This window comes from Macaca nemestrina, chromosome 1, assembly GCF_043159975.1.
Source record: "Macaca nemestrina isolate mMacNem1 chromosome 1, mMacNem.hap1, whole genome shotgun sequence".
NCBI lineage: Eukaryota > Metazoa > Chordata > Mammalia > Primates > Cercopithecidae > Macaca > Macaca nemestrina.
The window spans coordinates 100830812-100846629 of record NC_092125.1 but is presented as its reverse complement, the minus strand read 5'-3'; the positions used below and the strand labels follow the sequence as shown (position 1 = coordinate 100846629).

Genomic DNA, 15818 nt, shown 5'->3' with positions numbered 1-15818 from the left:
AGTAATAAGTGGATTGGCTGGTATGCTCATAAATGCAAATACATTCAACAGCTATCCATACAATCTAAACATTTGTGCTGTTGCTCTTCTGTCTTATTTATTTATTCATTTATTTATGAAGACAGCATTGAACAACTGAGAAATATTGAATTCCATGATACTTAGAGGATAAGGCAATCTCATCATATTATTTACAAAAAAAAAATAATTACAAGGCACAGAGTTTTATTGATATGTCCATGTCCAAATTCAAGATGCTAGTTAGGACAATGCATTCCATCCCTTTCTCCACTCTGAAACATTACACATTTCTATGAACTCAACTAACATTTTATGTGATTGACTGCTTTATAACCCTATATACATGTCTTCCAAGATAGCCCCTTAAATTTACCTCCACATTTTCTCACACTGTCTTTAAGAGATCTTGCTTATAAATACAATTACAGAATTGATGAGTAATAGTGTGTGAGAAACTACAGAGTATGAATGGAGGGATCTAGGTCAATGGGGACAAGATACTGGAAAAGAATGAGTAATGAGGAAGGCTGAAAAAGAATGAATGATTGTGTCATAGACATTTTTTTCCTTTAAAATTCCTCATAATCCAAAGTAACTCAGGAGTGGAAAACCAAATTTTGTATGTTCTCACTGATAAGGGGAAGCTAAGCTATGAGTACACAAAGGCATACAGAGTGATATAATAAACTTTCAAGACTCAGAAGGGGGAGACTGGGAGGGAGGTGAGGGATACAAAACAATATATTGGGTACAATGTACACTACTTGGGTGATGGGTGCACTAAAATCTCAGAATTCACCACTATATAATTAACCCATGTGACCCAAAACTATTTGTACCCCAAAAGCTATTGAAATTTTAAAAAATTAAAATAATAATAAAGTGAAATTCCTCATAATCTACTGACTGAATAATTGTAGAAAGCATACATTTGGTTTTCCACAGGACCATAAGCCAAGAAGTCCTATAGGAATTTTTGATTCCTCTATATCTAGGTGCTTTATTTACTCTCAGCTGATCTGAAGGTGGTAGCAGGAGAAAAAGAGGGAAATATTTATTGGTGTAAAATTGCAGGAAGAAAAATACCTTGTTGTTGGATAATAAAAGATGGGCCCTGTGAGATGGCAGGCCAAGCCACATGTATGATCTGTACCTGTCATTCCTCTCGTGCATATTGCATTAACTTTGTCATGAGGCTCTTTCTCATGTATACGATACTAATAATCCTCTCAGAAACAGGATGTTAATCTTCTTTTGCAGAAAAGCATACACAAGAAGAACACAATCTATGAAATAAAAGATAATACAGGATCCATAGATGTAGTGGGGAATGGAAAATGGCACAATATCAAGTGTGAGAAAGGAGATAAACTTCGACTCTTCTGCTTTCAACTGAGAACGGTTAACCGCAAGCTGAAACTGGTGTGCGGAAGTCACAGCTTCATCAAGGTGGGAACTGGATAGAGGAGAATGAGTTTGCTAAAGAGGCAAATAATTTGGCTTAGGCTTTGGGAACACCAGATTCCTCATGTATTACTCAGAGAGTCCAGCAAGTGAAAGGATAACCTAAACAATGCCCTTGCATTTGTAACTGGAGGATTTTCAAAAGGATATTAAGGTAAAGGCATTCATAGAGCTGTAGAAAGGATATAATACTAGTGTTAATTGATTTAAAGATGTGTCTAGGGACAGGGAACATAGGACTTAAGAGCAAGGGCTTTGAATAAGACAGATCTGATTTGAATCCTGCCTTTAACAAGCACTAGTTGGCTGATATTGGAGAAATAGTTTATTTGGTCCTCTAAAATAATGGAAGTCTCCACTTCATTGGAATGGTTTAAACATTCAAACACTGCATTCATATTAATTATCTCACAGCCTGGCACATCATAATAAACTGAACTGTGGGAGATAGTATTTTTTTTAGGAAGGTAAAGACACTAGAGGGACTTTTGGGCAAAGGAAATGATACATGAAAATTCCAAAAGCGTGACACAGCATAATGAGTTCTGTGCAACTGAAATTCAGTAGATGTAGAAGACTCTGGGACCCAAAGATTTAAAAAAAAAAAAAAAAAAAGGGACTACTGAGGCCCAAAGATAAAAAAAGAAACAGAGGTGTGGCTTTTACAAAAGTAAATTATTGGGAACTTTATTGTTGAAAATACATGAAAAATTGAAACAAAATTGTGCAGAAGAATGCCTGATCACTTTGACATTTTAGCAAATATCTATGGAGTTGCATTACAGAGCAATTAGGCTTGGGGCAGAGATATCTACCAGAAGTAGTGTGCTGGAGTTCACTCCTATCCTTACTGAAGACAGCTTATTGTTGGAAATTCAGGAATTGTATGCACTGCTTGTTAAACATGTGGTAGTTTGAAATCAGCCATGTGAAAAATATGTATACCACCAGACTCTGCAAATGTTACAAATCTAAACTTTTAAAAAAGTGGGCACCTGGTTAACCAGGATACCACAGAAGTTTATTTCAAAAATCTATTCAGGAAGGAAAAAGACAAAGAGGGATTAGTTAATGGGAGGAAAATGAGTTTTTTGAAGGTAGATCTTCATAACTTTGTGACTAATGAGCTTTCATAGGGTAGAAGGAGAATAATGTAGCCAATGGGAAGAAAAGACATGCAGGTGAAAAGAGAACCATAAGCAGAGCTTCATTTCAGTATGTAGGGTCTCATTATGTCTTTCTTATCTCTCTTTAAAGGTCATCAAGGCCAAGAAAAACAAGGAAGGATCAACGAATGTTAATTGAAATATGCAAGCTGAAATGCAACAAATAATTTCTGCTTAAAAAATTAAGTTGTTAATAACTGTGGTTTTCTAAATTTCAGTAATTCGTTTAAATAACGGATTCAGTAGATACACTGTAGCATATTAAGAGCTTTTATATCTGAGTTATAGATTAGGTTGCTTTCTGGAATAAAATTTTCTTCTTATACTCTTCCATATTTTTTTAGATATTACATTTTTCATTTATGACTTTCATAAGGTAAAAAATAAAATATCTTTTTTTGAAGGACATTATTTTCCCAAAGTCTTGTATATGTTCTCTTAAGGTCAGTAGTGAGCTGCTTGAGGCTGAGCACTTTGTACACTGTGAAGCACATTCTAGAGATGGGGAGAGACTCATGGGGCCTTATCCACACTGGAGTCTATATTGTGATCTCCAGAGGATAAGGCCCCAATAAAGGCTGTGACTAAATTTATGTAGCCCATGCTTAAATGAACAAACACTGTGGCCTAGGGAAGTAATAGATCTAGAGGAAAGGATTCCTTTATGCAATTATGTCCTCCAGAAGAGGGCCATTGGGGTAATTGGTTTCTCTGAAGGAGACAACACTGGTGATTTGCATAAAGGTACCAATATATGCAAGACACTTGCCCTCCTTAGTTGGTGTGGATTATCATATCCATCATATTCCATTTATCTGATTTGTAGATACATCTATATATATATTCAAAATCAGAGCAACTAAAAACATAAAACAAACATTGACAGATCTGAGGGAAGAAATATACAGCAATGTAATAGTAAGAGACTTCAGTACTCACAATAATGAAGAGATTATCCAGGCAGTTATTCAATAAGAAAATAGCAGACATCAACAACTCAATACACCAACGGACCTAACAGATATAAACAGAACATTCTACACAACAACATCAAAATACACATTTGCCTCAAGTATGCATGGAGCATTGTCCACAACATGTCACATTCTAGGTCACAAAACAAGTCTTAATGAATTCCAGAAGAATAATATTATAATAAGCATCTTTTCTGATTATTATAGAATTAACTTATATTAACCTAATTATATAGTAAATAAACAACTGGAAAACTGACATATATGTGAAAATTTAAAAACATCCTCCTGTATAGTCAATGGATCAAAGAAGAAATTAAAAGGGTAATTTAAAAAATGAGACAAAATGAAACCACAATGTACTAAAATGTATGTGATACAGCAAAAGGAGTTCTAAGAGGAAAATTTATAGTTATAAGTATTTACCTTAAAAAAGAAAGCTCTCAAGTAGATAACTAAATGCCTCAGGGAACTGAAAAAAGAAAAACAAATTAAGGCCAAACCTACAAAGACTGAATTAAGAAGAAACAGAACACCCCCGCCCCCCCAAGAAAAACAAATGACAAACAAGGAGATTAAATCAGTCATCAAGAAACTTCCAACAACAAAAAGCCAAGAATCTGATCACGTCACAGATGAATTCTACCAAACATTTATAGAATTATTGACTCCAACTTTTCACAAATTATTTCAAAAAAATCAGAGGAGGGAACACTTTCACACTCTTCTAAGTCAGCAATACCCTGACAGCAAGGCTACACAAGAACACTACAAGAAAAAATATATATAGGCTAGCATACCTTATGATCGTAGGTGAAAAAAATCCTCAATACTAGGAAACCAAATTCAACAGCACATTAAGAGGATTATACACTATGATAAAGTGGGATCTATCCTTGAGTTATAAGGATCATTCATCATATGAAAATCAGTCAATCTGATACATAATGTATGTTAGCAGAATGAAGGACAAGAAACATATGATCATCTCAATCAGTGCAAAAAAAGCATTTGACAAAATTCAACATCCTTTCATGATAAAACTTATCAACAAATTAGATAAAGAAGGAATGTGTGCTTCAACACAATAAAGGCCAATTATCACAAGTGCATAGCTAACAACACACTCAATGATAAAAAGTTGAAAGTGTTTCCACTAAAATTAGGAACAAGACAAGGATGCCCAGCCTTACTACTTCTATTCAACCTAGTAATAGAAGTCCTAGCCAGAGCAATCAGGCAAGAGAGAGACGTAAAAGGTATCTAAATAAGAAAAGAAGAATTCAAATTATCTCTCTTTGCTGATGATATGATTCTATACTTAGAAAATTCTAGAGACTATGTCAAAATGCTACTAAAACTGATAAAATATTTTAGTAAGGTTTCAGGATACAAAATTAACATACAAAAATTAGTAGCATTTCTATACACCAATAATACCCAGGTTAAGAGTCAAATCAAGAACATAGTCCCACTTACAATAGCCACAAAGACAAGGAAATATCTGGGAATACAGCTAACCAGGGAGGTGAAAGATGTCTACAAGAACTACACAGAACTGCTGAAAGAAATCAGAGATGACAGAAATAAATGAAAAACTGTTCCACGCTCATGCATTGGGAGAATCAATATTGTTGAAATTACTATACTGCCCAAACCAAGTCATTACAGGGTTAATGCTATTCCTATTAAACTACCAATGTCATTCTTCACAGAATTAGAAAATGCCTATTTTAAGATTTATATGGAACCAAAAAGGAACCCAAATAACCAAAGCAATCCTAAGTAAAAAGAACAAAATTGGAGGCATTACATTACCCAACTTCAAACTACACTGTAAGACTACAGTCACCAAAACTGCATGGTATTGGTGCAAAAACAGACACAGACCAACGGAGGAGAATAGAAAATTCTGAAATAAAGCTGAACACCTATAACTATCTGATATTTGACAAGGTGGACAAAAACAAGCAAGAGGGAAAGAACTCTTTACTCAATAAGTGAACTCTCTATTCAGTAAATTCAGTAACTGACTAATCATATGCAGAACAATGAAACTAGACCCTTACCTTTCACCATATATAAATTAACTCAAGATGAATTAAAGATTTCAATGTAAGGCTTCAAACTACAAATATCCTAGAAAAAACCCCAAGAAATACCCCTCTCAACATTCACCTTGAAAAAAATTTTAGATTAAGTTCCTAAAAGCAATTGTAACAAAAACATAAAATGACAAGTAGGACCTAATTAAACTAAAGAGGTTCTATGAAGCAAAAGAAACTATCAACAGAGTAAACAGAGAATCTACAGAATGGGAAAAAATATTCACAAACTATGCATCTGACAAAGATCTAATATCCAGAATCTATAAGGAACTTAAAATAACAAGCAAAAAACAAATAACTCCAATAAAAAATGGGCAAAGGACATGAATAGTCACTTATCAAAAGAAGACATATGAGTAGCCAACAAACATATGAAATAATGCTCATCATCACTACTTGTCAGAGAAATGCAAATTAAAACCACAAGGAGATACTCTCACACCAATCAGAATGATGATTATTAAAAAGCCAAAAAGCAACAGACACTGGCAAAGCTGAGGAGAAAAGAGAATGCTTGTAGAGTGGTGGCGGGGATGTAAATTAGTTCCACCACTGTGGAAAGCAGTTTGGAGATTTCTCAAATAACTTAAAACAGAACTACCATTCAACACAACAATTTCATTACTGGGTATATATTCAAAGGAAAATAAGGTCATTATACCAAAAAGACATGTGCACTTGTATGTTCATTGCCACGCTATTTACAATAGCAAGGACATGGAATCAACTTAGATTCCCATCAGTTGTGGACTGGATAAAGAAAATATAGTACATATATACCATGCAGTATTATGAAGCCATAAAAAAGAATGAGACCATGTCCTTTGAAGCAACATAGATGGAGCTGGAGGCCATTATCCTAAGCAAATTGAGGCAGGAAGTGAAAATCAAATACTGCATGTTCTCACTTACAAGTGGGAGCTAAGCACGGAGTGCACATGGACATAAAAGTGGGAATAAAAGGCACTGTGGAGTACTGGCAGGGGGATGTGGATTGAAAAACTACCTATGGAGTACTATGCTCACTACCTCACAACGGTAGCAACAAATAAGCTATAGTTAATTAATATTGATGAAAGACTACATTCTTGCCCTTTAGGATCAGAAACAACAACAAAGAAAGGTGGATGATCACTTCACTTCTATTCTACCATGTATCTGAAGTTCTTTAGTATAACAATAAATAAAATAATAAAGATTAGAAAAGAATTATTTGTATATAAACTCTATTCATAGATGATAATTATCTGCATAAAAATTATAACAAATAAAATAAGAAAACTACTTGAGTAAATAAAATTAATCAAGATACAATGTGAGGTCAATATATAAATCCAACTTACATGGATTTGCAACAGCCAGAAATGAACTTTAAAAAAATAGAATATGCAACTGAAACTAATAAATACAAAATATTTAGAAATAAATATAATAAGAGATATGCAAGTCCTTTACACTGAAAACAACAAAACACTACTGACATTAAAAATATAAATAAGTAGATCATGTTTGTGGGCTAAAAGATCCAACAGGTTTTAGATGTGCATTTTCCTCAAATTGATCTATAAATTCAAGGAAATCCCAGTCAACATCACAAAATATTTTTTGGTACAAATTGACAGGCTGAACATGAAATGTACATGAAAATGCAAGGGATCTAGAACAGCCAAAGCAATTTCAAAACATAGACACAAAACTAGGGAATTTGGACTCATTGATTTCATGACTTATGATAAAGCTATAAAGATAAAGGCACTGTGATATTAGCATAAATAAAAACATATTGGTCATTAAAATGGAGCAGAGAGTCCAGAAATGGATGATTTGTAAATGATCAATTCATGTTTTATGAAATAGCCGTTGGAATTTAATAGCAGTAAGTAAGATAGTCTTTTCAAAAAATGGTGCTGAAAACATAATGAGCATTGACTTGAAATTCATCCCACACAGAAAAATACTAATTGAAGTGAGATCATAGACTAAACATAAAACCCAGAACAATAGTTCAGTATTAACACAGAGGAGAAAATCTGCATGAACCTGGGATAGACTACACGTTTTTAGCACATAAATAACAGTAAATGGAAAAGAAAAATTAACGACCTGGATGTCATCAAAATTTAAAACGTCACCTCTTCAAAAGATATATTTAAGAAAAGAAAACAACAAACTCCAAACTGGAAAAATACTATTCTCAACACATATTTGACAAAAAATTTGTATCTAGCATATGCAAAGGATTCTTAGAATTCTTCAATTCTATCAATGCTTTAATGAAAAGGCAGCAAACAACTCAATGTAAAATGACACAATATATGAACATTCTACAGAAGATGCGCAGATTATAAATAAGCACATGAAAATTGTTTAGACTTTTTAGTTATCAGGGAAATACAGATGAAAATCATAAAGAGATACAACTTCTTACAAGAATGGCTGAAATTATAACAGTATAGTGACTACAACACATGTTAGCAAAAACATGGAGCAATGCAAATGCTCATATTTTTCTCTTGGTAATTGTCAAATACTACAACTACTTTATAAAATAGTTTTCTTAAAATTTTAAACAAACACTCATAATGTCATCAAGCATTCCAGTCTTAGAGAACCCAGAGAGGGGAAAAAGAAGTACACATTGACCAGTTTGGTGTGGTGGTATGTGTCTCTAATCCCAGCTCCTTGGAAATCAGGTGTGAGAACTTGAGCCCAGTAGTTGGAATCCAGCCTGGGCAACACAGCCAGACTTTGTCTCTTAAAAATAAAATTAAAATTTGGATTTAAAAAAACACACCCATTTACCATGATCTGGAACAGGAACGTTCATAGCAACTTTATTCACAATAGCCAAAAGCTGAAAAAGTAAAACCAAAGGAAATAAACTGTAGTATATTCATACTATGGAATGCTACTAAACAATATAAGAATATATCTGTCATATATATTATGACACAGATAAGTCTCAGATTTTGTTGAGAGAAAAGGCCAGGAACATGAAACAATGTGTTAATTTTTAAAACAAAATAAAAAGAGTTTCTTGTTTCATTGATTTCTCTTCTTTTGGCTTTTCCCAAATTTTTGTGTTCTTCATTATCTCCAGCTTTTCATTTACTATGAGCTCAATTTCCTAGAGTTCTTTTTATTTATCTGTTTTTTGTTTTGTTTTTTAGAGTTCTAAGGCAGAATCTTAAATTATTTATTTTAAACCTTGTATTTTTAATAGAAGTATTTGAAGCTATAATTCTCTCTGAACATTGAATTAGCTAATCTCACAATGTTTGAAATATATTGTTTTTATTATTATTTAGTAAAAATATTTCCTAATTTCCCCTCATGGTTTATTTTTATGAAGTATTTAGAAGTGTATTAATTTCCAAATATTTATAGATATCTTAGATATATTTTTGTTATCGTTGTTTAATTTAATTTTATGCTGATCAGAGAACATACTTTGTATAACTTTTTTGTTTCTGAATTTATTGCTTTTTTTATTAACCAGAATATCATCTATCTTGGTGAATGATTTGTGTGCAGTTGAAAAGTATATTTCTGTAGTAGTTGGTTGAAGTGGTATTAAACACCAAGTAGGTGAAGTTGGCTGGTATCATTATTTAATTCTATTATGACTGTATATTTATCTACTCGTTTTATCAATTACTGATAAATTTATTGAAATGTCTAACTATAATTGTAGTTTTATGTATTTTTTAAATTTCTGTAGGTTTTCCTTCTTGTGTCTTAAGCTTGTGTCTTAAACTCATTTGTTATAACTCTTTGATGACTTCAACCTTTGTAATTATAAATTGTACCCTGTAAATTCTTAATAATATAGTCCTTTCTTGGAAGTCTACTTTTTCTGATATTCATCCAATCATTTCAGCTTTATCATTATTTGAACTGGTGTGATAAATATTTTACATCTTCTTATTTTTAACCTGTGTCTTTACATTTTATTTGGGTACTCGATAAACTGCAAGTATGTGGGTCTTGCTGTTTTATCTGTTCTGAAAGCATTTGCATGTTAATTGGAATGCTTAAGCTATTTATATTTAATAAAATTATTAATGTGTTTGGGTTTAATGCTACCATCTTGCTACTATTTATTTTCTATTTATCTGTCCTGTACTTTTTCCTACTACTACTATTATTACCTTTTAGTACAGATGACCCCCAAATTATGTTATTTTACTTATAATTTTTCAACTGTACATTGGTGCAAAAGGGATATGCATTCAGTAGAAGCTGAATTATGAAACTTAATATTTTTCTGGACTAGTGATATATACTACGATACTATCTCACGATGCTGGGAAGTGACTCAAAGCACAGTTCCCAGTCAGCCATAAGATCACAAAAGTACACAACTGATACTGTATAGTGTACTAAGTAAAATTTTGATTTATGATGGTTTCAACTCCCAGTGGGTTTATCAAGATGTAACCCCATTGTAAGCTGAGGAACATCTGTATTCCATTTTATCTCAGCTATTGGCTAAATAGCTATACGAGTTATATTTTTAATCCTTTGCTCTAGGATCTATAATCTGTAACTTATTTCAATATATTTTCAAATGTTACCACTACACATAAAATGTATGAAGTTTATAACATTGTTCTTCTATTTCCTTACTTGTGTTGTTAGTGTTCTTTTTGTAATGTATTTTACTTCAGCTTATTTTATAAACATAATAATACAGAGTTATTATGTGCTTTAAACATTTTATTACTCTTAGAGTATATATATATTATATATATATACACACACACATATAAATGGAGAACATGTCTTCCCTATGTATTCATATATTAATTATTTCTATAATTTTTTGTGTATATTCAAATTTCTATCTGGTATCATGTTCTTTCTGCCTAGAGACCTTCCATTAACATTTTAATGTATCTATTTACAAGTGAAAAATATTCTTAAATCTTGTTGGTCTAAAAATGTCTTTATTTTACTTGCATTTTTGAAACATATTTTTAATGTATATAGAAATCTAATTATGTATTTTTCTTTTAGTACTTTAAGTATGTTATTTCCTTATCTTATGGTTTTGTGTAGTTTTGTCAGAGGCATTTGAACAAGAGCAACTCCATCTTGGATAGGGGCTGGGTAAAACAAGGCTGAGACCTACTGGACAGCATTTCTAGGAGGTTAAGGCATTCTTAGTCACAGCATGAGATAGGAGGTTGGCATAAGATACGGGTCATGAAGTCCTCACTGATAAAGCAGGTTGCAGTAAAGAAGCCAGCTAAAACCCACCAAAATCAAGATGGTGATGAGAGTAACCTCTGGTCATCCTCACTGTTACACTGCCACCTGCGCCATGACAGTTTACAAATGACATGGCAACATCAGGAGGTTACTCTATATGGTCTAAAAAGGGGAGACATGAAGAATCCACCCCTTGTTTAGCATATAATCAGAAATAACCAGAAAAATGGGCACCCAGAAGCCCGCAGGGCTGCTCTGCCTATAGAGTACCCATTCTTTATTCCTTTACTTTCTTAATAAACTTGCTTTCACTTGACTGTATGGTCTTGCCCTGAATTATTTTGTGAGTTCCAGGAAACTTCTCTTAGGGTCTGGATCTGAACCCCTTTCCAGTATGAGTTTCTGATAAGAAATGTGTGTTCATTCTTATTTTTGTTCCTCTGCACAGACTGCCTCTTTTCGTCTAGTTCTTTTAAGACTTTCTACTTAACACTATTTCAGCAATTTAGTAATAATCTGCCTCAATGTGGTTTTCTTTGTGTCTAACCTGTTTGTGGTTTTTTGGATTCCTTGTATGAGCTCTGGATTTATACTTTTTATTAAAATTGTATTTCAGTTCTGGTTTCTAGCCTAACACAGAAGGAACTTAGAAATTATCATCTACAGAAAATAGCTTTAAAAGATTGAAAAATTCACAATTATTTTTAGATTCATGAAAGAATTGAGATCACAGGAAAAATACACTGCCCCAAAAATTCTGAGTCACATGCTAGCAGATATGGAGAATCAGAACTATGAGAGCACAAACCTACATGAAGAAATCTCAATGGCAACCAGTATCAGGATAAGAAAACCTTAACTGTAATTGATTAATTGCTGGATGTTCAATGTGGAGAATTTTGAGGATTTGCATTACAACAGTGCCCTTCTTAGGAAAACCACACACTTCTGTGAGTTTTACCTCGAAGAGCCTAAAAGTTTCTCACAATGATAACCAGAAACAAAGTCCTTGAGTGATTCTGTCAGGGAGAGGGGGAAAGTAGCCAGTTTGAAATATTTTCAGAGCACTCTGTTCTCTGTAACAAGACCTGTCCTCAAAAGACTATTTCTCCAGCCCCCTAACCAGCTGAGATATTGCCAGAGCCTGATGTGGGGGAAGGGAAATACCTAACTCCTACTCTCTCTAGCTGTCCTGTTACACCTAAGTTTGGGGGAAGGGAACTGAGAAGCACTTGTGAAGGTCAGAGCCCAGGGACACAAGCTCCCCAGAAGACTAAAACTTAATCATACGTCTATTGAACACTTCTCTTCCTCCCACCCCTTACACCACATCAATAGGGTTCCTATATAATAACAGGGCAATACAAATGAAAGATATACATATATCAGAAATTATTTAAGCAGTCTCTATACTGCAGCCCAGGCAGGTCAAGTGTGCAGGCTACAGGTAGCATGGTCAAGCAAGGTCCAGGCAGGGGGACATCACTAGCCAGAGGTCCCCATCTTACAAAGTAACTGAGAAAAATCCTGTGTCAACACCTACAGCTCCAACAAAGAGTAAACAAAGCCTAACACCTAGCCAGAAAAAACACGAAACCTCAGTTATTTTTAACCAGTACTTGCTGTCCTGCTTTCCAAAAATTGTAAGGCATACAAAAATACAAAAGACACAGTCCAAAGTGATAGAGAGGGCAAGCATCCAAACCAGACTCAGAAATGGCAGTGATGTTGAAATTATCCATCTAGGGATTTAAAATCACACTGATTAATATGCTAGGGAATTTAATATTGAAAGTGTACAACATGCAAGAAGAGCTTTGTAATGTATGAAGAGAAATGAAAACTTTAAGATAAAATCAAGAAGAAAGGCTGGAAATAAAAAATGCTATAGAAGAAATGAAGAATTTATTTGTTGGACCCATCAACAGTTAGGCATGGCTGAGAAAAGAATGAGTGAACTGTCAGTAGAAGCTTCCAAAATTGAAACAGAAAGAGAAAAAGAATTAAGAAGGAAATATCCTGAACTGTAGAATATTTAAAGGCATAATGTATGTATAATGGGCATACAAGAAGAACAAAAAATGAGAAAGAAAAATAAGAAATATTTGAAGTAATATTGACTGAAGTTTTTCCTCAAATTAATGATAGACACCCAACCACAAACCCAGGAATCTCAGAGAACCAAGCAGAATAAAAAGAAAAAATGACACCCACACATATTTAGACTGGAGAAAATCAGACAAAGAGAGAGTCTTGGAAGAAGTCAGAAGAATAAAATACTCTCATTATAGAAGAGCAAGGATAATAATATCAGACTGCATTTCAGAAACCATGCAAGATTGTTACAATTCGACAACCAGAAAACAGTTCAAATTATAAAAGATTTGAACAGACAATTCCTCAAGTAAGAGATACAGATGTAAAATAAGCACATGAAAAGATCTTCAACATCTTATGTTATTAATTACAAATTAAAACAAAATGATCCCAACACACCTATCAGAATGGCTATAATCCAAAATGCTGACAATATCAAATGCTGATGTAGCTTTGGAGCAATAGAAAACCTCAATCATTACTGATAATGAAATTTGAGACAGCCACTTCAAAAGACATTTTGGTTGTTTCTTACAAAACTAAACAAATTCTTACCACACAATCCAGCAATCATGTTCTTTGATATTAACCCAGAGTTTAAAACGTATGTCTACACAAAAATTTGTATACAAGTTTCTTGTTGTCAAAGTTTGGAAGCACCAAAATGTCCTGTAATAGATAAATGAATAAACAAATTTGGTACATCCATACAATGGAATATTATTTAATAATAAAAAGTAATGAGCTATCAAACCATGAAGAGACATGAAGGAATCTTAAATGTATATTGATAAGTGAAAGAAAATAATATAAAAAGGCTGCATACTGTTTGATTCCAACTACTGTAAGTTATTTTGCAAAAGGCACAGCTGAGAAGACAGTAAAAGGACCAGTGGTTGCCAGGAGTTCAGGAAGAGTAAAGAGGAATGAAAAAGTGGTGCCAAGAGGATTTTAGGATAAAATTATTCTAATTGATACTGTAATGGTGGATACATGTCCTTATGCATTTTTCGAAAGCCATAGAGTGCAAACATCTAGAGCAAATTCTAACGTAAACTATGCTCTTTAGTCAGTAAAACTATATCTAGCCAAGTGTGGTGTCTCATGCCTATAATTCCAGCACTTTGCGAGGCCACAGGGGAGGAATTGCTTGAGTCCAGGAATTTGATACCAGCCTGGGCAACATAGCAATACCCCTTCTCTACAAAAATTCTAAAAATTTGCCAAGTGTGGTGGTGTATTCCTGTAGTCCTAGATACTTGGGAGGCTGAGGCAGGAGGATCACTTGAGGCCACGAGTTTGAGGCTGCAGTGAGTTGTGATTGCTCCACGGCACCCCAGCTTGAGTGACAGTGAGACTCCATTCCCTGGCTCAATTATAATAAGTGTACCGCACTAATGCAAAATAATAATAGGAAATATTGAAGGTAATAGGTTAATGGGAACTCTCTGTTCTTTCCTCTAATTTTTCTGTAAACCTAAAACTGCTCTTGTCAATTAGTTTGATCCTTTTGAATCTCATTTTTAGGCTCATTTTAGGGTAGGTAAAAATTAGCCTTCATTCTAGAGCTAATATATCCTCGTGTAGAAGTCTTAACCAAATGAGTGAGCGAGCTCTCTGCCACATGCTCTGTATTCAGTAAAGCCTATCCAGTTTGGCTAGAGAGAAATCAAATAATCCTTGGCTCTATATGAGCTCTGGGAATTTTTCAACTAACAACTGCCTAATAATGGTACTTTCTCCAGACGTTTTTCTTTGACCATCTTGAGGGGTTTCTACTAGGAATACACAGAGTGTTACTAAGTCAAAGACTGAAGAACAACAAGAGATTTCTGTTTGTTTTACTGTTGTTGTTGCTCGTTTGTTTGCTTCTTTGTTTTCTGCCTAGCTTATTAATCTGTAGTGCTCTGCTCTGTAAATTCTGCCTAAACTTTGATCTCTTGATGCTCCACAGCAAGACTACCAAGTTCTGCCTGGATTCCCACTCCATTCACCAAACTCTTAAAATCGACTGCTAAAAGCTGAGACCATAATAAGTCTCACCTCAATTGTTTTCCTTCTCTCATGTATCCCAGCCTTATGTTATCTGTTGTGCAAATGTAGTTACAAAAGAACAAAATAAAAATTATGCTATTGTTTTTTCTTTGTAATAAATTATCTACATAAAATAAATAGTTCAGTTTCTCTAACTAAAAGTATCAAAATCTAAGAACATTGATGAGAGAAGTCTCAGAATTGGTCCATCATTTCAGTCTCCCTGCAGCATAGTACAGTATGAGGATCACCACTAGTAAAGTTTTTAAGTAAGCCAAGCCAATGCCTTTCTTTATTGTTATCTTTTAAAATAATTTTTTTATTGTTATCTTTCAAAATAGTTTCACTTTCTTAGCCTTTCACAAGATTATAACATCTTTCAGTTCAGTCTTTGGATGATTATAATGATTTACCATTCCATTTGTACAAACCAAACAGCTATTCCTACATTTTTTGAAAAAAAATAAGGTCTAGATTACTGTGGAAGAAATTCTAGTGATGTGACACCTGTGGGGATTTGTAGAGAAAGATTTGGGAACTCCTTTGTTAACCACAAAATTACAGAGGAATTTTCTCCTAACTTAGGTGTTTTCTTTCCTCCATTTTTCTTTAATGCATTTTTTTTGAGACAGAGTCTTGCTCTGTTGTCCAGGCTGGAGTGCAGTGGCACAAACTCAGCTGTCTCTAGGCTCAAGTGATTTTCATGCCCGCTTCCCGAGTAGCTGGGATTACAGGTGCGC

The 15818-nt window shown here is 33.8% G+C and overlaps 1 protein-coding gene and 1 pseudogene across 2 annotated transcripts in view; one reads left to right on the top strand and one right to left on the bottom strand.

Moving 5' to 3' along the window:
- The window catches only part of LOC105498125 (myeloid cell nuclear differentiation antigen), a 44438-nt gene extending 41379 nt beyond the window's left edge, over nucleotides 1-3059 (top strand). For both annotated transcript variants that reach the window (XM_011769995.3, XM_011769993.3), the window contains 2 exons: nucleotides 1282-1470; nucleotides 2743-3059. In XM_011769995.3, coding sequence (XP_011768297.2) covers nucleotides 1282-1470; nucleotides 2743-2790 — 237 coding nt within the window. In that variant the 3' untranslated portion in view covers nucleotides 2791-3059. The remainder of the gene's footprint in view (nucleotides 1-1281; nucleotides 1471-2742) is intronic.
- Nucleotides 1-15818, bottom strand: part of LOC105498130 (olfactory receptor 6K3-like) — a 192457-nt pseudogene that overhangs the window by 98576 nt on the left and 78063 nt on the right.